The sequence below is a fragment of the Balaenoptera borealis genome, assembly GCF_965194805.1.
Source record: "Balaenoptera borealis genome assembly, chromosome: 3".
NCBI classification, from domain to species: domain Eukaryota; kingdom Metazoa; phylum Chordata; class Mammalia; order Artiodactyla; family Balaenopteridae; genus Balaenoptera; species Balaenoptera borealis.
In genome coordinates, this window is record NC_138866.1 from 153,065,483 (window position 1) to 153,088,163 (window position 22,681).

Consider the following 22,681-nt stretch of genomic DNA (forward strand, 5'->3'; position numbering starts at 1 on the left):
AGCCCACCTTCTTCTGTCCCTGGGGTCCCTGAGCCCAGAGCCACCCTTCTCCAATTTCTCCAAAGAACAAACTTCCAGGCTTGTCTGGAGATTGCAGTGGAGGAACACTGGGGTCCCACTGGCTTCCTAGACAGAGTTTGGATCAACTCCTTTTTTTGCCTTGACCACCCCTATGTCATCCCACCTCCTGTAGTGCCAGCTGCCTCCTCCTGCCCGGGATCCTGGCTTCCAGAGTGGACAAGTGGATGGGCCTGATTCTTGGCAATAGACCCCACCCTCACCCCTGTAGGTGCTCAGGTCCCAGCGTCCTCCTCTCGGCCTCACCTCTCTCACACCTCAATCTACTCATCAGGAAAATGGACGTAACTGTGGTTCCCTCCCGCGAGGTTGCTGCAGGTAGAAATAAGGTCACAGTGGTGCCATCACCATGATGGCAGCCCCTCGGGCAAGCTCTGTCCCCCATTGCACATTCTGCTTTTCCCACACAGGCCCAGGAAGAGGAGCCACACCCAGGGATGATGTGAAGCACTCGCGCTGAGTGCACCGAGCCGGGGAACGCTGTCCCCTCCACACGTCCCCGCCCCTGCCCATCCACGCAGCTGAGTGTGCCAAGAAAGGATGCTGCGCTAGCTGTTTCACAGCCTCCCCAAAGGCTGCTCTCAGCCCCCTCCCTCCATACCCATGGACAGAAACATGCGCAAATGCAAAATAACAATGGTAATAATGTGAGCCGGCAGCTGAGACCTGCACGGCTAATGACAGTTTGGAAGAAGGATGAGCAGGCTCTATGCCATCTACCCACCTACTTTTCAAATTACCTTCTCCAACCTTCGAAATGATGTCTGACTTTAGTAGGAATAATTGCCAGAGTGGGAAAGATGTGTGTGTTCACCATGCAAGGGAAGGTGAGCCTCGCAGAGCGGCCCTTGCTCTGTGCTTTTGGCCGTTTAACCTGTCTGCTGCAGCAGGATCCTGGAAGAGGGTGGGCCCAGGGGGCGGCGACAGGAAATGCTGAGGGATGTCGCAGGGCCCGGGCCTGCTGCTGTGACCCAGGTTGGCCCACCTCCCACCCCTCGCCAGGGCTGTCGGGGCAGGAAGCCTTGCCTGGAGCCTCCAATGCCTGGAGGCCTGGCCAGACACATGGACAGGCCCATCTCATTCCCACAGCTGTGCCCCTCGAATAGTATGTGGCCACGGTGGGCACACATATTTCAACTGTATTACAGAAAAGCCATTAGCTTTGGGGTGGTTCATTTAATGACCTGGATATTGTCAGATGCTAATTTAGGAAAATACAAGCTTAATGTACATCATGTGGTAGAGGAAAAGCATTTGTTAGTTGCAGTGTCCTTCTCCTAAAGGGAAGGTATGGTGGGTCTGAGACAGGCTGGGACCTGGGAACTGGGACCTGGGACCCTTTGCTGCAGTGCTTGCACCTGGACAAACAAAATACAAAGAAACAATATAACAACATACAAAATACAAAATACAAAGAAACTATAAGGGACTAAAAATAACTGCATGCATGCGCAGTTGGGGCAAATTCTGGACAACAAGATACAAAAAGACCAAAAACCCAATTGCCACTTCTGAAGGGTCAGGAGCAAAAGCAGGGTACTGCACATGCTCCCTGCACACGACACCACCAAGGGGATGGGCAGACCACCTAAGCCAACCCTCCAGCCTGAGCCCTGGACCCGTCCCTACCCTCAACCCATATAAGGAACCAGCTCGCCCAGCTTTGGGGAGCGAGCAAGCAAGGGAGCCTGTTGTTTGCTCTCGCTCCCCGCTGCTGCAGCAGGGGTCCCAATAAAGCCTTGCCTGAGTTTCTTGTCTGGCCTCTGATCAATTTCTATTGATTAAGCAGGCCAAGAACCCTTGTTGGTAGCAGGTCTTTGCTCCCCAGCCAGGGGAATGAGTGGGGGAAGAAGGAGGAGAAGTGGGGTGAGAGGGGTGGAAATCTAAGGGAAGGTCCCTGAAGCCACTGGGACCCTGCCTAGGGTGAGAGGGCTCCCAGATGGCTGGTGACAAGGGAGCTGCAGGGAAGGGCACCTTCTGGAAGGGATTCCTGGGCTGACTTGCTGCACCCTGGGGACGCAGAGCCCTCATGAGCACTCTTATGAATTAATTCCTGGAGGGGCAGGGAGTGAAAAAAGGCCGAATCCTGTTCTGAGTTGGCCCCGTAAGAGCCCCACCCTCAGGGTGCTGCCTCCATCTCAGAGCTCCACCTGTGAAGTGGACAGCAGCCTTCCTGGGACACCAGTGTGAACCCGCTTTGCATCTCAAGTGGACCTTGGCTCTGGCCATCAGATTTGGGGACCCAGGAGCGATGCTCCAGGTAACTGCTGGGGTTTGGGATGGTAAGAAAATAAGTCAATTGCAAAAGTGTCTGCAAGTCTGGCTGGCCCTTCCTGCTGGGGCTCTGACTGTGCTGTGTGTTGCCTTTCCAGGGCAGGTGATATGGACACCCGCCCCCCACCCCTCACCCCATCCCCCACACCCCACCCCCAGCAGCAAGGCAGACCCCACTTCCGGCCCACAGCAGGCAATAGGGGAGCTGGGGCAGGCAGCCTCCCAAAGGCAAGGCTTTGATGGATAAAAATCCGAAAACGCACTTCATGCCAGAGTGAAACTTTAAAACAAGGTGAAGGAGAAGACAGTGGGAAACGGGTCTCCCACCACCTAACCCAGACCCCAGACCCCTTCCGCAGATGCCTTAGTCCTTTCAGGCTGCTGTAACAGAGTGCAGAGACTGGGTGGCTTAGAAACCACAGCATTTTATCTCGCACAGCTCTGGAGGCAGGAGATCAGGGTGTCAGTGAGCTTGGGTTCTGGTGACGGCTCTCCTCCAATGGCAGAGGGTGACCTTTTCTCTTTGTCCTCATGTTGTGGAAAGAGAGTGAGAGAGCTCTCTGGAGCCCTTTTTATAAGGGCACTAATCCCATTCGTGAGAGCTCTACCCTCATGACCTAATCACCTCCCATCAGCCCCACCTCATAATAGCATCATCACATTGGTGGTTTAGGATTTCAATATATGAATTTGGGTGGGGAACAAACATTTAGCCCATAACACCAATAAACACCAGAGGAACCCATGACACCAGTTTCCATGTTTTATGTATCCTTCCAGGAACTAATTTCTATACTTCTACACACAGACACACACACACTCACACACACACACACAAATGAAAGGATTCTACACACACTCTCTCTAGCTTCCTCTTTTTCATGTAGTATACTTTTATATACTTTGAGGGTTGCTACATATCATAGACCTACATATACACCTTTTTAAAAAAATGACTGATAATTCCATACTAGGGATGTGCTATAATTTAATTAATATTATTATTGCTAGTATTTAGGTTGTTTCCACCCTTTTACAATCATAAGCAATGCTTCCATGAGCCTTGTGATAAACATCCTTGCACATGCATGTGAGAACACGTACAGGACAAAGTCCGAAAGTGGGATTGCTGGGCTGGAGCACACACATGTCTGTGGTTCTGACACACGTGCCCAAATCCCCCACAGGCTTTGTCCTTCTGGCGCAGTGGTTATCAGATGTTCTCAAACTTGGCCAATCTGTTTTAGGTCTAAAGTAAGTTTCCACAGATGTTTCAGCCTGCATCTCTCTTACTGTAAGTGAGATTAAGCCTCTTTTCAAATGTTTAGAAGCATTTTCCTTTCCTGAGGATTTCTATCCATTTTCCAATTCAGTTCTTGGGTGTTTTCCTTACTGATTTATAGCAGTCCTGTGCCTGTGACATAAATTCCATATATTATTATGCATATGATACTGTTTTCATATCATAGACATAAATATACCTCGTTCTTTTAATGACTGCATGATAATTCCATTTTAGGGATGTGCCATAATTTTATTCTCAGTCGATCTTTTGCCTTTTTACTTTAATCAGATGCTTTCTGCCAGGCACAAATATTTGGCTTTTATCTGGTATCAATTATGTTATTTATGGCCTAGGGTTTTGTAACATAAGCCTCCAATCCCGGGATCCCCTTTTAAGGCACCGCGGTGGCCAATGCATCTCCATGAAGCAGTGTCCCCAAGATGGGAATGTTGCCACCTAAAAAGGTGTCTGACCCACATGGAAGTGTCCCCAGACACGGCCCCATCCCCTCCTGTCACAAGTGTGACCATCTCAGAGCAGGGCCCGGGGCCAGCTTCAAGCACTCCTGCAGCCAGGGAGGAAAGGCCCAAGGCAGAGTGGTGGGTGGGAGGCCAGGTGGGGGCGTCCCACACACTCTTCTCCAAGGCTGGAAGTGCCCGAGGCCGCCCCAGCTTCCTGCCCCCTGGCCTTTCCTGCCCAGCTTTCTTCATGCTGGAGAAACACGGTCCCCTGGGCCGTCTTTGGCCCACGGGACACTGCCAAACATAGCAGTGAGCGGCTACTTTGTGCCAGGACCTGCCCTCCGGGTTGGGACAATGCTGCCCGCTGCGGAGGTCAGTGGTCCACGGAGGGCGGGCTCCCGGCACCTTGTGAGGGCTCCGCTCAGTAGGGAGAAGCAACGGCTTGCACTGAGCGCTGACCAGCAGTGGGAGCTGCCCAGAACCCAAGGAGGGAAAGCCGACCAGAGGCAGCAGGCAGCAGGTGAGGCAGGACTCGAGGACCAGAGGCGGGGCTGCTCCCCATCGCGGACTTGCTGCGGAGACCCTGCCAAGCCGAGCGGGAGGCGCCCCCCGCGCCCCCGGGCGAGGCCAGCAGGGACGCCCCCGCACACCCGTGGGGCAGTGCCCGCCCAGGACCCCAGCGACCCCGACGCCTTCGGGGGACCGGCCAGGCTCTGCGGGCTGGCGGGCTCGGGCTCCGGTTCTGAGTTAACGCTGATTCTCGGTTTTCTCATCTATAAAAAGCGGGTGATGCTACGGCAGCCCCTGACACCGGTGAGGAGTGACCCACGCGAATCCTCGGATCAGTGAGCGCTGCTCAGTGAGTGTAGACGGAGGGCCGCGAGCTGAGCCCACCCACCAGGCCAGTCAGGCACCACACACACATACACACTCTCACCAGGAATCATATTTCCCTGGCATTTTACTGTGTAATCCTCATTGCAATGCTTCGCGGATGGGGTACATCTCAGTCACAGATTTTAGCACGCCCTGCACCTCCAGGATTTACCTGGACCACAAGGTCCCGATAAGCCCCCTCTCCTGGGGGATGCTCTAGGATTTGGAGTAAAAAGTCAAATCGCACCTGTTAACCCCCGGAAAGGTGAGTCCCTCGCCCCTCTCCCAGAGGTGGTGACAGGCATAGGTATATCAGGTGCTTGACAAACGCTGGCTTCCTTGGGACTGCCACTGCTTTCCCTGCAGAACCGCCCAACTGCATAGGATGCTGGAGTCCTCGTACAGTGACCACCATGTTCGCTGGGAGGCGGGGTGGAAGGGGGCTGGTGCTGCCCCTCAGGTGTCCCGCCAATCCCTCTGAGGCCCCAGCAAAGAGTTTGCATTTAGAAGGTCAGGAAGTGATCCTTCTCACAGGGCTGCCTTGAATTATTTCAGCTGCACCAAGGTATTTCAAAGTCAGACCAAATAAACATTTGCATCTAAAAAAGGCAAAACAGGGTCATTTGAAATAGAGAAGAAAGCTTTCCCGTATCCGGAGGGTGAGGCCAGACTTTCCAGAGAAGCTGTGCAGGGTTTGCTTTGGGTTTGTGTGTTTGCCAAGGCACGGAGCTCCTCTTGCTTCAGGAGGAAAGTATTTTCTTTTAAATAAAATGTGAGTCGACCTAAGTTTCCTTCCCTGATTTGAGCAAATCAAATCAGTGGCCACTCCGGCCCCCTGCAGCGGTCGGGACCGAATCTTTAAAGGGTTTGCTTTTCTTGAGAAGGCAACCATGACCCACTGGATGTTATCAAGCAGTCAGGCCAGGATGGCGAGGAAGGGCTGCTCCCAGGCTCCCACTCGGCATCCCCCGCATGGGGTCAGACGCGACCCTCACCTGCCTCTTCCCTCTTCACGTTGGGCCCCGTGCCCAGGAGACACAGTCCCTCTTTTCCTGAAGAGTCTGGACCGAAACCAGTGTGGAAATCACCTTCTTTTCTTTTCTTCTAGCAATTATTCCTGCCCTCCCCCAGCTTAAACACATCTTCTCAGTTAAGCCTGAAGGGAGGGGACGTCTGCTACTACATTCCGTGTGCTGCCTCCATCCCTACCTCCCATAGCATTTCCACCAATCGCCGAGCTCCTGGATGGCAACAGGGACAGAACACACCCTGGCCTCACCTGAGGTACAGATGCTCTCACACAGGTAGGTGTTGGCGTCTAAGCAGTCCGCCCTCTGACCCTCACAGCATCCCTGTCTCAGAGGAGCGTCTACACAGACCCCGGCCCCTCCCGACCCTCCCGCTCCTCCAAGACCCCTTGCTCATTCATTCATTCATTCATTCAACCCTGCGGCCACTGGGCTCAAGACGGCTCATTCATCACATCCAGGTATGTCCCCCTCCTCAGATCCTGTGAAACAGCAGAATAAACATAAAAACAAATACTTAGAAGCCCTGGAAAACTAGAAAAAGCGCCAACGGCAGACCAGGATGTGAGGGAATTTCCAGAAGAGAGAAAGCAGATGAGGTCAGGTTAGTGGTGAAACCCAACATCGCCGAGGACCCACAAGGCTGGACCCCCGTCTGGAAGTGAGGGCGCAGTGGCCGCGGAGAAGCAGCCAGACACGGACATCTATGGGGAGAGTTACCTGAAGGGCCGCCCAGGCAGCTGAGCCGGTGCCCCGCTTGCCCCTGGGATAAAGTCAGAGGGCAGCTTTAAAACACAACAGGGACCTGCAAGGGGCACCCCAGAGAGAGAGCAGGGCCGCTGCCCCATAGCTGCAGTAAAATGAGAGACAGTATCCCCAAATCAGAGGCCCATGGAGGCGCTCTGCCCTTGCTCATCCCCGCCTGTCTTCCTGCGCCCGGTGTCAGGGGTGCAGGCTTGCTGTGACCGGAGTGGACAGTCCCTTACAGAGGGGATGTTTACTTGTGTGATCCGTCAAGACCACAGTCCTCACACATGCTACGTTCAGGACCCTCTTGCCAGCTTAAAAAGGCTTGAGGGCCCCATAGAGCTTTTACTTCTCTGGAGCAAACTTATTGATATTTACTGTAATAGAAGTGAAAATGAAGGAAAATTTTAAATATTTATGCATTTATTTAAAAATGGTAATAAAGCCATCACACATTAACACAAATAACATTTCTGAAAATAACTCTTTTTCTAAAAACAGTTTATTTAGTAAGAAGAGTGACACTGTTTTATATTTTTGTAAATCTCGCCAATGTCTGGCTTAACGGACAGCTGGATTTTCATATGTGTTTCTGATTTCAATCTGTTATGACACTGGAAAACTCTGCTGAACACTCATGAGAGAAAAATGTCTTTGTATTCCTATTAAATAGTTGTGAGTTTGTGGACCCCCCCGAAAGAGTCTCAGGAACCCTCAGGGGTCCACAGACTACACTTTGAGAACCACTGTCCTGAGACTCATCTACAAATGGGATGACAACCAAGAATCCCCATACATTTGAAGGAAATCCTCTTGTGATGGGTCTATTGATAAATTCTTTCGATTTCCTCTAAAAAGTATTAACTCATGTAAGCAGGTAAGTAAGTAGAGGTGATGGGTACTTAGATGGATGAACAAGGACTGAGCAGGCAGAGGCCTAGGTCACGAGGCTTCTCCGGGGTCCCATGTGTGGCACCCAGGAGTGGGTGGGGGTGGACCTTGGAGGAGGGGCGCCGCCCAGAGCCAGGCCCTGACATCTGGCATGCTTCTCTCCTTCCTTCTCTGCGATTCGCTCCAGCAGGTCCTGGGGCCCAAGTCCTCCCAGCACACACAGTCAGTCGGTGAACGGTGATCTCATCGAAAGATGCACAACCTTCGTTCGGGAGGGTCCAGGATCGATGAAACTAGTTTAGTGGGAAGAGCGGCCCTAGGCGCTTTTGGGGGAAAGAGGGCTGGCTGACAGAAGGCGGGGGCTGGGGGTCAGGCACAAGGGGGGTGCGGCATCCTGAGCCCTGGACCCCTTAGACCTAGAAGGCACATGCACCCTTCACCCATTTCAACCTTTCTTCCAGGGCTGGCCTAGGGCCCGGGAAGGAGGCAGGGGTGCGGTCTCTGGCCTCCATCTTCCTCCCGCTCACCCCGCCTCCTTCCCCCTTCACCCTCCCGCCCCTCCCAATCCTCCTCCCCTTCTCCTCTCCCTTCCTCTTCCTTTCTTTCTCCTCCCCTGCGGCCCACTTGCTCCCGTCCTTCCCCTCCCCTCCCCCTCCTGTCCCTCCCCACCCTCCTCCGGCCCCCCTCCTTTATCCTCCTCTCCCCTCCCCCGCCCCCCCCTCCCCTCCCCCGCCCCCCCCTCTCCTCCCCCGCCCCCCCCTCTCCCCGGCGGCAGAGGCGGGCGGGGCGGCCCCGGGTTCGGGCCCCGCCTGGCGACTCGCACCTGCTCGGCGGCCGCGTGGATCTCCGCGGGCGGGCTGGCGGGAAAGTGGGTCAGCGCGGGGCCGCGGCGGCTGCTGCTGTGCTTGGGGGGCGCCCGGGGACCGGAGGCCTCTGCCGGGAGAGAGCGGGAGGCGGCCGCTTGCGACGCCGAGGATGCGGGGCCGCTGCGCCCCTTCCCCGCCGGAGTCCGCGCGGGGCCGGTGGAGCGCGACGGCCGGCGCAGCCGCCTCCCTCCGCGATGCCGGGCCCGCGGCGCCCAGCACGCCTTCGTGTCTTCCGACCCTGCCGGTCCTAGGGCCCCCGCTCCGGGACGTGGTCCCCGCCACCCCTCCCTGCCCCCTAGTGCCAGCCCCGGGCCTGCGCAGCCTGGAGCCCAGCCCTGGAGCGCTCGCCCGTGAGCATCTCTCCGACGCCCCCAGACCCCGGCCCTTCCGCCCAGGTGTTCTGGGCCTGGGTCTGCTCCCGGGAAGCCCCCCGAGGGACCGATGCCCGGTGGCTCTCTCGTCTCTCCTCCCCGGGCGGTCCTCCTGCCCGTAGCCCCGCAGAGCGCTGCCCAGCCGCCCGCACCCCAGCAGCCCTGGCGCGGCTGCCCCGTAGGCTGTGCCCCAGGCCCCGCTGCAGATCCAGGCCACTGTCCTGGGGCAAGGACCGGCCGCGGGACCGTGGAGGTGACCCGGCCCTCCGGGCATCAGCCCCAGGGTCTCCCCCCAGCAATCTCCCACCCTCGGCAGACAGGCAGTGGCAGGGCCCTGCTGCGTCCTTGTAGGGCCACCTGGTCCTGTACTCCCCGTGAACTTCGCAGGTGGGCCTCGGGGCTCTACCGTCTCCTAGCACACTCTGAGCTCTCCCACCTTGGAGCTCCTCCTGGAGTCCTGGAAAGCCCTACCTACCCCTTGGTCACCTGACCAATGGGTCACCTTAGCCCAGAACCTTCCCAAAGCCTCTCGCCAGAATGCTGCTCCCTCCCCTGGTTTGCATCCTCTCCCACAGTTTGCATCCTTCGGTAACTATGCGGGGGGTGGGGGTGGGGGCTCTGGCAGTCCAGGAGGCTGGCCTCTGAACGCCCAGTGGAGCTGAGCTGGAAGGGTCAGGGGCTGCCACAGGCTCCCAGTGTGAGAAGACTTTGCTGTGGGAAACCTGCATTAACAGCATCACTGAGATCGTGTCTGTCCTCTGTGTACTCAGCACCCGGCCACAGTCGAGTCTGGGGAGACCCCTCATTAGTCTGGGCCCAGGTCCCTGGAGCTCACCTGACTGGCCAACATTTGGTACCTCCCCCCCACCCCAGGCTCTTAGGGCTGGCATTAGCTCACGAGCCCTCCACAAGTCTACGTAAAGGGACAGTTGGACACTTGGAAGCCGCCCACCCACACCGGGAGGGGTGAGGGCAGGGGGAAGGTGTGGGAAGAAAAAGAGTTGAGACAGGAAATTGGTTAAAAAACATTTTTCAGCACCTGGAGAAGCTCTAGTAAAGCAGTCAGGGGCTGCTCTGCTGGGCATGTGGGCTTCAGGTCAGCCAGGGCTGCAGTCGAGGGCCCACCCTGTCCCCTTCCTAGCTCTCCCTGTGGGGAAGGGGGGGCAGAAGTGTCCCCCAGACTACTCCAGGCAGGCCCTCAGCCAGTCATCACCCAGGTCGACCAAGCATGGGTGCTCCAGAGTGAAAAGGACCTCAAACCCATCGGGGCCCAGGACTCCCAAACTCCTCACCCTCCCACCTGCAGACCCTTTGCTTTGAAAACTTCTACATGTTAAATAAATGGCAGTTAAATAGGAAAGAATCTGCATAACTTCTGATTGTGACCCTTGGGGAGTTGGGTGGAGAGCGATGCATCCACAGATTACACACCCGCAGGGCTGGATTTGAACACCCGGTTCGCCACTAGAGCTGCCAATTCCTGCCACTTCCTACCCTTGGCGACAATGCGGCCTCAGAGCCCTAGCCCTGCCAGCTGGCTCTCAGGCGCTAGGACTTCAGACAAATCATCAAACACAAACACAGAGCCTTGTGGATCCCTCGGTAAACACCATTCAGGAAAAGCCAGGCGGCCCCTAGCCATTTGGTTACGAGAAAGATTTTGATTTAGTTTAGCTTTGTTTTTGTTTGACTTTTTGGTCACAGGCCTGGTTATCACCTTTGAGAATCTTCCTTCCTCCCCATAAACTCCAGCGGAGTTCTGAGGTTCAGAAGTTCTCAGGGAAACCGACACTGGTTAATAAGGCTTGGAAAGGGCTTTTTTCATGAAGTAATCCTCCTTTAATGTCTGTTTACAGCTGGGCTCCACCGTAACAACAACCTCTGATTAAATGCCCAGTGTATCCTGGGGCAAGAGACAAATAATTGCAGTGCTTCATTTTCCCATGTGAAGATTAATGAAAGCTTTGCTCGTTTTGTTTGTGTGGGAAAGAGGCAATGTTGATATTTGGGCTTGAAAACTTTTCGGTATTGCTGTCCTGATACAGTGTGGTGCAGTGCGGGTTCTCCCTGTAATGGCTACTATACACCTTTGAAAACAGAACAAGCTTTTGGTGCCAGACAGTACGGTGGGGCATGGAAGGAGGTGTTCCCAGCCTGACTTATACGTAATGTTACACACTTACATGGCAGAACGTATTTCTTTCCCAAACACTAGATAAGCAATACACTCCATAAATGAAGATCGTTTGTCATTAAAGATTACTAACGTCTTAGACCTGCCACAAGGCTTTTCTCAAGCAAGAGAAGAAAATATGCCTACCTGTATAGCTTCTCCTATGGAACTTTCCTGCTCTGACCATGTGGGAGGGATGGAAAGGGCCTGGCCTAGGAGTCAGAAGTCTGTTCAGTGATGAATTTGGCTATGACCTGCCTGCGTTACGCCGCAGAAATCACTGTCCTTCTCTGGGTCTCAACTGCATTATATGTTAATAGACAGAAGAGTAATCTCCCTTCCTTCCACCTTCCTTCCCTTCCCTTCCATCTTTTCCTTTGTTTTTTTTATTATGGAAATTTTCCATTTCAAACATAACCAAAAGTAGAGAGAATAGTAAGATGAGCCCTCATGTACCCCTCACCAGCTTCAGCAATTACCATCATAGAAACCACCTTGTTTCATCTTTGCTTCCACTCACCCCACCCCCAGCTTATTTTGAAACAAATCCCTAAGCATCAGTAATTTCATCTGTAAATATTTCAGAATTATATGACTTATCTATTGCTGTTGTCGAGTTGCTTGAAACAGCAATACTCTATCACGTCAAGATGCTGTGGGTTGACAGTTTGGGCTGGTACCAGCTGGACGGTTCTTGTGTTGGTTCTGTCTGGCTCTCTCACGTGAATGCATTTAACTGGTGACTTGGCTGTGGCCAGCCAGTCTTTGATGGCCTCATTGTCTGGCAGCTGGTCAGGAAGCCTCCGTTGTCTGCGAGGCCCCTCCAGCAGGCTAGCTCAGGCTTGCTGTCATGGTGGCAGTGTTTCATGAGTTTCCAGTGGCAAGAGAAGGCAAGCCCCAATGTACAGCTACTTTCCAAGCCTCTGCTGGTGTCATGTTTGCTAATGTCCCATTTGCCACAAGTCGTGTAGCCCAGCCCAGAATCAACATGGGAGGGGGAGAGATATGTACAAGGACATAGAAGCAGAGAGAGTAATTCATTGGGCGCTATTACTGCAGCAATCTACCTTAAGGATATATTCCTCAAACATAAGCCCCCCCCTTTTAACATAACCACAATTCCATTATCAAAGCTTACCAAATTAACCGCAAATCTTTAATATGGACGGTATCCACTGTATCTAGATTCCCCCATTGTCACGTAAATGTGGAGAAATGGGAACCTTTGTGCAGCCACAGTGGAAAACAGAATAAAACGGGGGTCAGTATTGTTTGTGTGTAACCATTAAGTTTTATATGAGTGTATCCACTCTTTTACAGTGTAAAATATATTTCTTTATCATCAAATAAGTCCTACAAACCCTGGATTGGTTAATCCCAAAGGTTCCTTTGGGCACCAAGATTCTGCAATTGTGTGTGCAACGTTTACAGAAACATGCCCGTGGCTTTGGGAACAAGCCCGTCTCTTCCAATGGTGAGGTTCTCAGGCAGCTCACCTTCCCTGGCACTCACTGTCTCTAAGGCAGGGGACAGTGAAAGCGACAAGATCTGAAGAGTGCTGCTTTCTGCTACGATGATCCTTTCTGGCCAGTGGTTTTATCATAGCATCTGGGTCCATCTGCTTCCAGAAGCTCCCTTGCCTTCGGCTGATCCAGAGATGCTGCTGAAGCTACCGTCTGAGCATCCCCAGAAAGCCCTGGGTGTCCAGCAGGGCCCACCCTCAGAAACCCCCCTGGAGCTCTGCAGTGTCCTACTGACTCATTTGAGGTCTTTTTGGAATTCTGCAGGGCTATGCTGGCTAGGCCAAATTGTTCATGGAGGCTGAGTCACTTCCGTGGGATTATCTGCACATGGGGCTCTCAAAACCCTTAAAGCACAAGGGCTGCCTGACCCCACACCCTTGCCTTGCTTGCACCAGATGCGTCGGGAGACCAGGACACCCAAGGAGGAACTGGAAGGGGCTCAGCCTTCGTGCTTTCTTGTGGTTGGTTCAGGGTGGGCACGTGACCCAGAGGGCCAGGAGAGGAGCGTTTCCAGGAGAGGTTTCCCTCTGTAATGAGACAAGCGCACCACTTCCTTGCTGCTGGGGTCCTGGGGAGTGTGGTGTGTTGAGGATGCGGCCCCTGTGAGCCACGGAGGAGAACTTGGACTATGCTGGGTGGGCCAGGCAGATGATGGGGATGGCACGGCAGAGCCTCGGCAGTCACCCACAATCTCTCTCTCAAGCTTCTCGTGAAGGGCCTCCCCCACCGACGCCACCCACAACCAGATGCTCTGAGCCTTGCAGCCAGTGGCGTCTGGCTGAGAGGCTCCTGCTCTTTGTTTGTGGAAGAGACACAGGCAGGGACCACGTGGGAGGTCTCTGGTAGGCCCCATGTGTTCCCGTGTTCCCACTTCGGGAGCTCCAAGGGTTGGTGGGCTTTGGTGCCTGCCTGGCACAAGTGCAGACGAAGGATGCCCCATCCACTGCAGACCCATCACAGTGGGAGTGAGCAAGGGTGGTGGCAGGCTGCACATTGTGTCATAAGCAAAGGGGAAGGGGCTCTCCAGAAACGAGGGCAGTTGTAACACTTCCAAGGACCTCCGGCTTTGGTCTGAGTAAGCGCACCCCATTGTGATTTTATTGTCATTTGTTGTCACTTGAGCAGTCCCTTTAAGATTTCACCAACTTTAATTCTCTCAGGTGCTGTCATCTGTGCGGTAATACGGCTCGAGTCCTCGCAAGCAAGTTCAATTGAAATATACAATTTTCCCAGTTGCAATATAGGAATTATTCTCTAAAATGTAACCGCACTCTCTTAGGTCTGAACAGCCATTCAGCCAGGGCGGATCCGGATTCTGTGGGGTCTGAAGATTATATACTTGTGAGACTCCTTTATGAATTAAATGTTGCAAATACAAAATTAGGTATAGAAGTGAATATTTAGAATGAGAAAATAAATCACAACTAATTAGAAACTTTAAAGTGCTGAAAAATGCCACAAACCCTCTAAATCCAGAAATATAACATAACATTAAAAAAAATTAACTTCCTGACATAATTATATAATACTTGTTTTTCTGCATTTTTGGCTAGACTCTGATCACCTTTTTATAATCACCTTCTTACTGTATAATCACCTTCTTTTGTCATTTTTTAAATAAAGTGTATAAAAGACAATCTTTTTTATGGCACGGGGGTCAGTAAACTTTTCCTGTAAAGGACCAAACAGTAAATATATTAGGCTTCGTGGCCATGGGGTCTCTGTCACAGCTACTCAGCTCTGCCACTGCAGCATGAAAGCAGCCCTGGACGATGTGCAAACAAAGAAGCATGGTTATGTGCCAGTAAAACTTTATTTCCAAAAACAGATGCCAACCCGGGAAGTGACATCAGTGAGATGGTAGAATAGGAAGTCACAGACACAATGAATTAACAACAATATATAGTCCATAAAGTCTTTACGAGAACTCCAGAAACCAGTTAGGAAGTCACAACATCCCAGGAAACTGAAAGCTAAGAAGAGCTGCACTGAAACAGGTAAGAAAAGCCATTTCATTTAAACCACATCAGCCCTTCCCCCAAGCAGGCATAGCTCACTATCAGGAGAAAGTTCCCAACTCCCAGCTTCTCCCTTGAGAGGAAAAGAGTGGAACATACATCCAACATTCCAGTTTTTCAGTGGGCTGCCCAAGAGACTGGTTTCTGTCTTGCCTGTCCCAGAGTGTGGATGCCTGCGGGCCACTGAAAACAACAGAGATCTCATGGCTTGTGGTGACACCAGAGTGCCTCCCCTACCACACACAGACACTAACACAGCTTGCTGTGATCAGGAGAAAGTGCCTAGCTCATGGCTTCTCCCTTGGGAGGGAAAGAGGACAATGAAACAAGGGTCCAACATTCCAGCTTTTTTGGGGGCGCTGCCCAAGGAACTGGTTTCCATTTTTCCTGACTCAGAGCGCTGATGGAACTAGCAGACCTTAGATGCCTGGGGCCGCAGAGAACAAAAGAAAGCTCAGTGGCTTGATGCAGCTCCAGAGAACTTGTAGTACTATCAGCAGACACCAGAGGGAGCTAAAGACTACAAGCTCCTGAGAAAGAAATCAGCAAACCTGTCTAATTAAGAAATTACACAAACCCAGAGAGGACACATCCCCACAAAAGGTGTGAGAGGCCCTCAGAAGCTCTAGCCAGGCTTATTGGTGAAGGTCTTCCCCTGTACAAAGCCAGTCCATAAAGACTGGAAGAGTAACTTTTCTTTCAATTGCACAAAAGACAACAAAATGTAGCAAGAAATCAGAAAGAAGAAATAGGAAAACATGACCCAACCAAAGGAACAAAATAAATCTCCAAAACCAACCTTAAAGAAACAGAGATCTATTAATTACCTGAAAAAAATTCCAAATAATGATCTTAAAAAGAACACAAATAGACAGCTAAACAAAATCAGAAAAACAATGCATGAACAAAATGAGAATATCAATAAAGAGAAGCTATTAAAAGGAACCAAACAGAATTTCCAGAACTGAAGAATATAATAACTGAATTGCAAAATTCGCTGGAGGGGATCAACAACAGACTTGATCAAGCAGAAGAAAGAATTAGCAAACTCTAAGACAGGTCATTTGAAATTACTGAGTCAGGGGAACAAAAAGAAAAAAGAATGAAGAAAAGTGAACAAGCCTAAGGAACATATGCAACACCATCAGGTGGTCCAATATTTACATTATGAAAGTCCCAGAAGGAAAAGAGGGGAAAGGGCAGAAAGATTATTCAAAGAAATAATAGCCAAAAACTTCCTACATCTGAGGAAGGAAATGAACATCCAAATTCAAGCATCTCAAAAGACTCCAATGAGGATAAGTCCAAAGATGTCCACACAAGACACATTATAATCAAACTGTTAAAAGTCAGAGACAGAGAGAGAATCTTGAAAGCAGCAAGAGGGACTCATCACACGCAAGGGAGCTCCTAAAAAATTATCAACAGATTTCTCAGCAGAAATATTACAGCCAGATGGGAGTGGGATGACATATTCAAAGTGCTGAAAAAGAAAAAACTGCCAACAAGGAATACTATATCAGGCAAAACTTTCCTTCAAAAATGAAGGAAAAATAAAAACTTTCCTGGATAAACAAAACCTGAAGGAGTTCATCACCACTAGACCTGCCTTACAAGAAATGCTAAAGGGAGTCCTCCAAGATGAAACAAAAGAATACTAGATAGCAACACAAAAGCATACAAAATTATAAAGCTCTCTGCCAAAGGAAAATATATAGACAAATACAGAAGCATGTAATACTATAACGGTGGTGTGTAAATCACTTTTAATTCAGATGTAGATTTTAAAAGATAAAGGCATAAAAAATAACTATCACAAAAAAACTTGTCAATGGATTCAAAATATAAAAAGACGTAATTTGTGACATCTATAACATAAAGCAAGAGGGAGAGATGTAAAGAAGTAGAGTTTTTGTGTGCAACTGAATTTAAGTTGTTATCAGTTTGAAATAGATTGTTGTAACTATAAGATGTTTTATGTAATCAGCATCACAAACACAAAGAAAAACACCTATAGAAGATGCATGAAAGAGAATGAGAAAGGAATCCAAGCATGCCACTATAAGAAATCAACAAAACATAAAAGGAAGTTAGCTATAAGACATACAGAAAACTATGAAAAAAATGGCATTAGTAAATCCATCGACGTTAGTAACTAATTTAAATGTAAATGGATTAAACTGCCTGATCAAAAGAATGGCCAAATGGATTAAAAAACAAGATCCAGTTATATTGTCTACATGAGACTCACTTGATATGAGGACATACATAGGCTGAAAGTGAAAGGATGGAAAAAGATATTCTATGCAAAGAGTAACCAAAAGAGAGCAGGATTGGCCATACTTATATAAGACTAAATAAAATTTAAGTCAAAACTGTCACTAGAGATAAAAAAGGACATTATTTAATGAGAAAAGGGTTAATTCATCAAAAGATATAACAATTATAAACATATATGCACATAACAGCAGAACACCCAAATACACAAAGCAAACACTGACAGAATTAAAGAGAGAAACAGACAGTAAGACAATATTAGTAGGAGATTTCAGTACCCCACTTTTATTAATGAATAGATCAACCAAACAAAAGTTCATTAAGGAAATACTTGAACAGTACTTTAGACCAATTAGAGCTAGCAGACATATACAGAACACCCCCACTCAACAATAACAGAATACACATTCTTCTCAAGTGAAAATGGAACATTCTCCAAGAAAGATCACATGCTAGGCCACAAACCAAGTCTTAACAAATTTAGGAAGATTGAAATCATACCAAGTGTCTTTCCAACCACCACAGAATAAAACTAGAATTCAAAAGCAGAAAGGTAACTAGAAAATTCACAAATATGTGGAAATTTAAAAACACACTCTTGAACAACCAATGTGTCATAGAATAATTCACAAGAGAAATTAGAAAGTTAGAAATCCCTTGAGACAAATGAAAATGAAGACACAACATACCAAAACTTTTGGGATGCAGCAAAAGCAACACTAAGAAGGAAGTTTATAGTGATAAATGCCTATATTAAAGGAGAAGAAAGATCTTACATCAACAACAACTTAATTTTAAACCACAAGGAAAAAAAGAAGAAGAACAAACTAGACCCAAAGTCCTAAAGTTAGCAGAAGGAAAGAAATAATAAAGATTAGAGATGAAATAAATGAAATAGAGAATTAAAAAATAGAAAAAAAAACTGAGTTGATTTTTGAAAAGACCAAGAAAATTGATAAACCCTTAGCTAGACTAAGAAAAAGAGAGAGAGAAGACTCAAATAACAAATTTCAGAAATGAAAGAGGAGATATTACAACTGATGCCACAGAAATAAAAAGGATTATGAGACTATTATGAACAATTATATACCAACTAGTTGGATAACCTGGAAGAAGGTGATAAATTCGCAGACACAAGCAATCTACTAACATGGAGTCATGAAGAAATAAAAAATCTGAATAGAGTTATAACTAGTAAGGAGATTGAATCAGTAATCAAAAACCAACAAAGAAATGTCCTGGATCAGATGGCTTCACTGGTAAAACAGTAAAGAAGAATTTACACCAATCTCTCTCAAACAAACACTTCCAAAACTCAAAGAGGACAAAACACATCCAAAATCATTTTACAAAGCCAGCATTAAGAGACCTACAAATCAATATACCTGATGAATATTGATACAAAAATCCTCAACAAAATACTAGCAAACTGAATTCAACAGCACATTAAAAGGAATATACACCATGACCAAGTAGGATTTGTCCCTGGGATGCAATACGGTCCAATGTATGAAAATCAATTAATGCATACACAACATTAATAGAATAAAGGACAAAAATCACTCAATCATCTTGATTGATGCAGAAAAGGCATTTGACAAAATTCAACAGCCTTTCATGATAAAAACATTCAACAAGCCAGGAATAAAAGAAAATTACTTCAACATACTAAAGGCCATATATGGAAAGCCTACAGCTAACATATTCAATGCTGAAATACTGAAAGCTTTCCTCTAGGATCAGGAACAAGGCAAGGATATCCATTCTCACCAACTCATTCAGTGTAATACTGGAAGTTCTGGCCAGAGAAATTTCACAAGAAAAAGAAATAAAAGGCATCCAACCTGAAAAAGAAGTAAAATTTTCTTTGTTTGAAGATGACTTGATCTTATACATAGAAATTCTTAAAGACTCCACACAAAAAAACCCCACAAAGCAAACAAACAGAAACTGTGGGGAATAATACATCAATTCAGCAAAGTTGCAGGGTACAATATCAATGCACGAAAATCAGTTGCATTTCTATATACTAATAGTGAACAATCTGAAAAGGAAATTGAAAAATAATCACATTTACAGTAGCATCAAAAGTAATAAAATACTTAGGAATAAACTTATCCAAGAAGGCGAAAAACTTGGAAACTGAAAACTACAAAACATTGTTGTAGGAAATTAAAGAAGACACAAAGAAATGGAAAAATATCCTGTGTTCATGGATTGGAAGACTTAATATTGCTAAAATGTCCATACTTCCCAAAGTGATACATTTAATGCAATCCCTATCAAAATCCCAATGATATTTTTTGAAGAAATAGGGAAAAAAAAAAACCCCTAGAATTCATATGGAATCTCAAAGGACGCTGAATAGCTGAAACAATACTGAGAAAGAAGAAAAAAGCTAGCAGCCTCACACTTTCTGATTTCAAAACATATTGCAAAACTACAGTATTGGCATAAAATCAGAATAGAGAGCCCAGAAATAAATCCTCACACATATGGTCAAATGATCTTTGACAAGGGGACCAAAGCTACACAATGGGGAAAGTACAGCATCTTCAACAAATGGTGTTTGGAAAACTGGATATCCAATGCTAAAGAATGAAGTTGGGTCCTTACCTTACACCATATACAAAAATCAACTCAAAATGGAATAAAGACCTAAATGTAAGACCAGCATTATTCACAATAGCCAAGAGGTAGAAGCAACCTAAATATTCATCGATGGATAAACGGATAAAGAAAATGTGGTCTATCCATACAGTGGAATATTATTCAGCCTTTAAAAAGGAAGGAAGACTGTCATATGCTCCAACATGGATGAACCTTGAGGATTTTATGCTCAGTAAAATAAGCCAGTCACCATAAGATAAATATTGCATAATTTCATTCATATGAGAGATCTAAAGTAGTCAAATTCATAAAAACAGAAAGTGGAATGTGGTTTCCAGGGGCTGGGGGAGGAGGAAATGGGAGTTGGGGTTCAATAGGTATAGAGTTTCAGTTTTGCAAGATGTAAAAATTCTAGAGCCCTGTTGCACAATAATGTACACAGTCAACACTAGTGTACTGTATACTTTAAAACAGTTAAGATGATAAACTTTCTGTTATGTATTTTTTACCACAATAAGAAAAAATAAAAGGCGATAGCCTGCAGACCGTCGTTTGCTAGATACCCTAGCATCCAAAAAATTTTTAATTGAAAGTTTAGAAAACTTTCAGCTTCACAATCCATTATTAGGAATATCATTTTTACACTCATGTTTTGGAACTCCTGTAACAGGTTTCTTCCCTACATGAACTGTAAGTTTTCTGGACATATCAAGTTTTCTCGTGTAGAGATTCTTCTTAAACACTCTTGGAAGTGTGAACTCATTAATCTATTTGTCATTGTTATGGGCATTTCACTTTGTTCTTTTTTTTTTTTTAGGATTTATAGATGTTTAATGTATAGTTTTCACTTAACTTAGACAAAAAAGCTTTGGGGTTCAGATCAACATCCCTTGTCCTCTGTTTTTTTTTTTTTTTGGTCAGTGACATCACTGGGCCTCCCTGCTGGGTGGGACCCCTGTCTCATGGGGATGCGGCCGCACTGGTTCTGAAGGGGATGGGGACTCAGGCGGCAGGGACAGCACTGCCTGGGCTGAGCCCATATGAGAAGTGGCCCTGGACACGCAGCCGGGCGGCGGGGGCTGGTGACACAGCAGCCGGGCTCTGAAACATTCCCATTATATGACACAGAGCAGGTCATATCAGCACAGATCGAGGTTGACAGATTTAGGAAGTCAGAGGGTCCAACCTGCTGCTCCTGGGAGCGGAAGCCGAGGCCCAGGCGAAAGCACCCAGCAGGGCCCGACCTGCAGGGCCTTGGCGGGGCTGGAGGACATCCCCTGGACGTGGACGGGCCTCTTTGCTGCATCAGGTCCATTCCCAGGCCTCTTCTTCCGCCAGGAGGCTCTGCATGAACTCTTTTCAATTGAAATACTGGCTGGTTCTTCCAGGCAAGAAACTTCCAGGGCTGAGTCTGACTGTTGTCAGAAAGTGGCTGACAGGCCCCACCTGCTGGCGACAGGCGTGGGGAGGGGAGGCCCTCGGTGACTTGGTGACTCGGTGACTCGCAGCACCGGCCAGCCAGGCTGACAGCTGGAGCCCGGGGCTGGTCGTGAGCAGGGCACCTCCTCACCCAGAGCTCCGTGGGCCCATTGCTTCTTCCCCTTCAAATCCCCCCTTTCATAAATGAACTTATCTACAAAACAGAAACAGACTCACGGACATAAAGAGCAGACAGACTTGTGGTTGCCAAGGGGGAGGGGGAGTGGGGGAGGGATGGATTGGGAGTTTGGGATTAACGGATGCAAACTACTATATAAAGGATGGATAAACAACAAGGTCCTCCTGTATAGCACAGGGAACTATATTCGATATCCTGTGATAAACCATAATGGAAAAGAATATGCAAAAGAATATATATATGTATGACTGAATCACTTTGCTGTACAGCAGAAATTAACACTACATTATAAATCAACTATACTTGAATAAAATAAAATTTTTAAAAAAAATCTCCTTGTTTCACTCATTACAGAAGCCACACACACATTCACATACCTGGACACAAATGTAAAAGAGAAACCAAGGCCAATTTTTGCTCCATGTTAACTGCTGGTAAGTTATGAACTTCCTTAATGGAAAGAGAACTCTGAGAAGCCGTGAGCTTGTGTTTGGCTTCTGACTGTTTCTAGGTGAGCATGACGCAGTGGAAGAGGCGGGGGAAGGGGGCGGGTGGGATGGGCGGGGCTTGGGCCCCCACTCTGGTCGGAGCCACCAGACTGCCACCTGGTGCTCGGGGTGTTGGCCAGCAAAGGGAGGGGGCCGCTGGCAGCCGATGACATTCCCTCCACAGTTTCTGCCCCGGACCCTGTACCCACCTCCCCAGGGCCAGGTGACCGAGGCGGCCGGTTAGGACAGCTGTCCTAAACCCAGCAGCTCTCCCAGCCCTCCAGGCCAGGGGAGCCCAGCGCCCACGACGAGGAGCTGGGACTAGGATGTCACAGACGTGGGTCTGGAGCAAGCAGAGTGGGGTGTGAGCGGTGAGAAAGTCGGGGGATGAGCATCCCTGTCTCGGGGCAGAGGCCGGCCGTGGAGTGGGGGCTGAGGCCCAGGCCCCCCTCACTCGGAGCAGCTTTACAGAAGGAGCTTCTGGGCAAGGCTGTGTTCAGAGCGTGGATCCCCAGGGTCCCCCTCCTCTTGTAACTCAGGAAATCATGCCGGAACTGGGGAGAATCCCCCATCCAGGGGAGGTCTTCCCCGGCTGTTTCCTGAGGACGCCAGGCAGGCAGGCTGACAACCTGGGTTTTCTCTGCTGGAGGAGCTTTTACAGCTGAGGCCGGAGCTGGTGTCTTGGCCGAAAGGTCGGGGTCTAGAGGAAGAGATGGAAAGGGGTGCATGGTGACTGGGAGGCAGAGACGAGCTGGGAGAGTGAGGCGGATGGGAAAGGGGTCTTCCTTCAGTGTGGCCATGAGACACAATGCCAGCTCCCGGTCCTCTGTGAGGACGGCAGGAAAACACGCCCGCCCGCCCGCCCATTTCTCAGTACGAGAGTGTAGAGATGGGATAAAGTACAGAGAATGACTTCAAAGGTGCAGGGCGAGCCCTGAGGTCACCCCTGGGTGGCTCCCCACATCTCAATTGTGTTCAAAATGCTCCTGAGAAGTCCGTGGACCCTTGAAGGCCACTTGCGTGCACTCCAGAAGCAGGTGCATCTTTTCAGGCTAAAGAGAAGTAAGTTCAATGAGAGCCTGGGCCCTCGAGGGGAC

General features: G+C 48.8%; 1 protein-coding gene across 8 annotated transcripts; it reads right to left on the bottom strand.

The window, feature by feature from the left end:
• Positions 1–7,233: 7,233 nt before the first annotated feature.
• Positions 7,234–21,625, bottom strand: LOC309626345 (uncharacterized protein). 8 transcript variants are annotated; one of them, XM_082386943.1, is made up of 4 exons: positions 21,474–21,625; positions 20,665–21,111; positions 8,464–13,897; positions 7,234–7,902 (listed from the first exon to the last, which is right to left on the bottom strand). In XM_082386943.1, the coding sequence occupies exons 3-4, from the start codon at positions 9,149–9,151 to the stop codon at positions 7,652–7,654; spliced, it is 939 nt and encodes a 312-aa protein (XP_082243069.1). In that variant the 5' UTR covers positions 9,152–13,897; positions 20,665–21,111; positions 21,474–21,625; the 3' UTR covers positions 7,234–7,651. The 8 variants fall into 8 exon arrangements, 5 of the variants coding, with proteins under 5 accessions (XP_082243069.1, XP_082243072.1, XP_082243071.1 ...); XM_082386946.1 differs by lacking the exon at positions 20,665–21,111; XM_082386945.1 differs by having other exon boundaries at positions 8,464–20,924.
• Positions 21,626–22,681: the final 1,056 nt, after the last annotated feature.

Excerpts from the sequence above, each read along its gene's own strand:
- LOC309626345 (XM_082386946.1), bottom strand. The coding sequence starts at position 9,151 with ATGCCCGGAGGGCCGGGTCACCTCCACGGTCCCGCGGCCGGTCCTTGC. Across the intron at positions 7,903-8,463 it reads TCCACGCGGCCGCCGAGCAG|GTTGTGCATCTTTCGATGAG; the intron begins GTGCGAGTCGCC and ends TCCCGAACGAAG.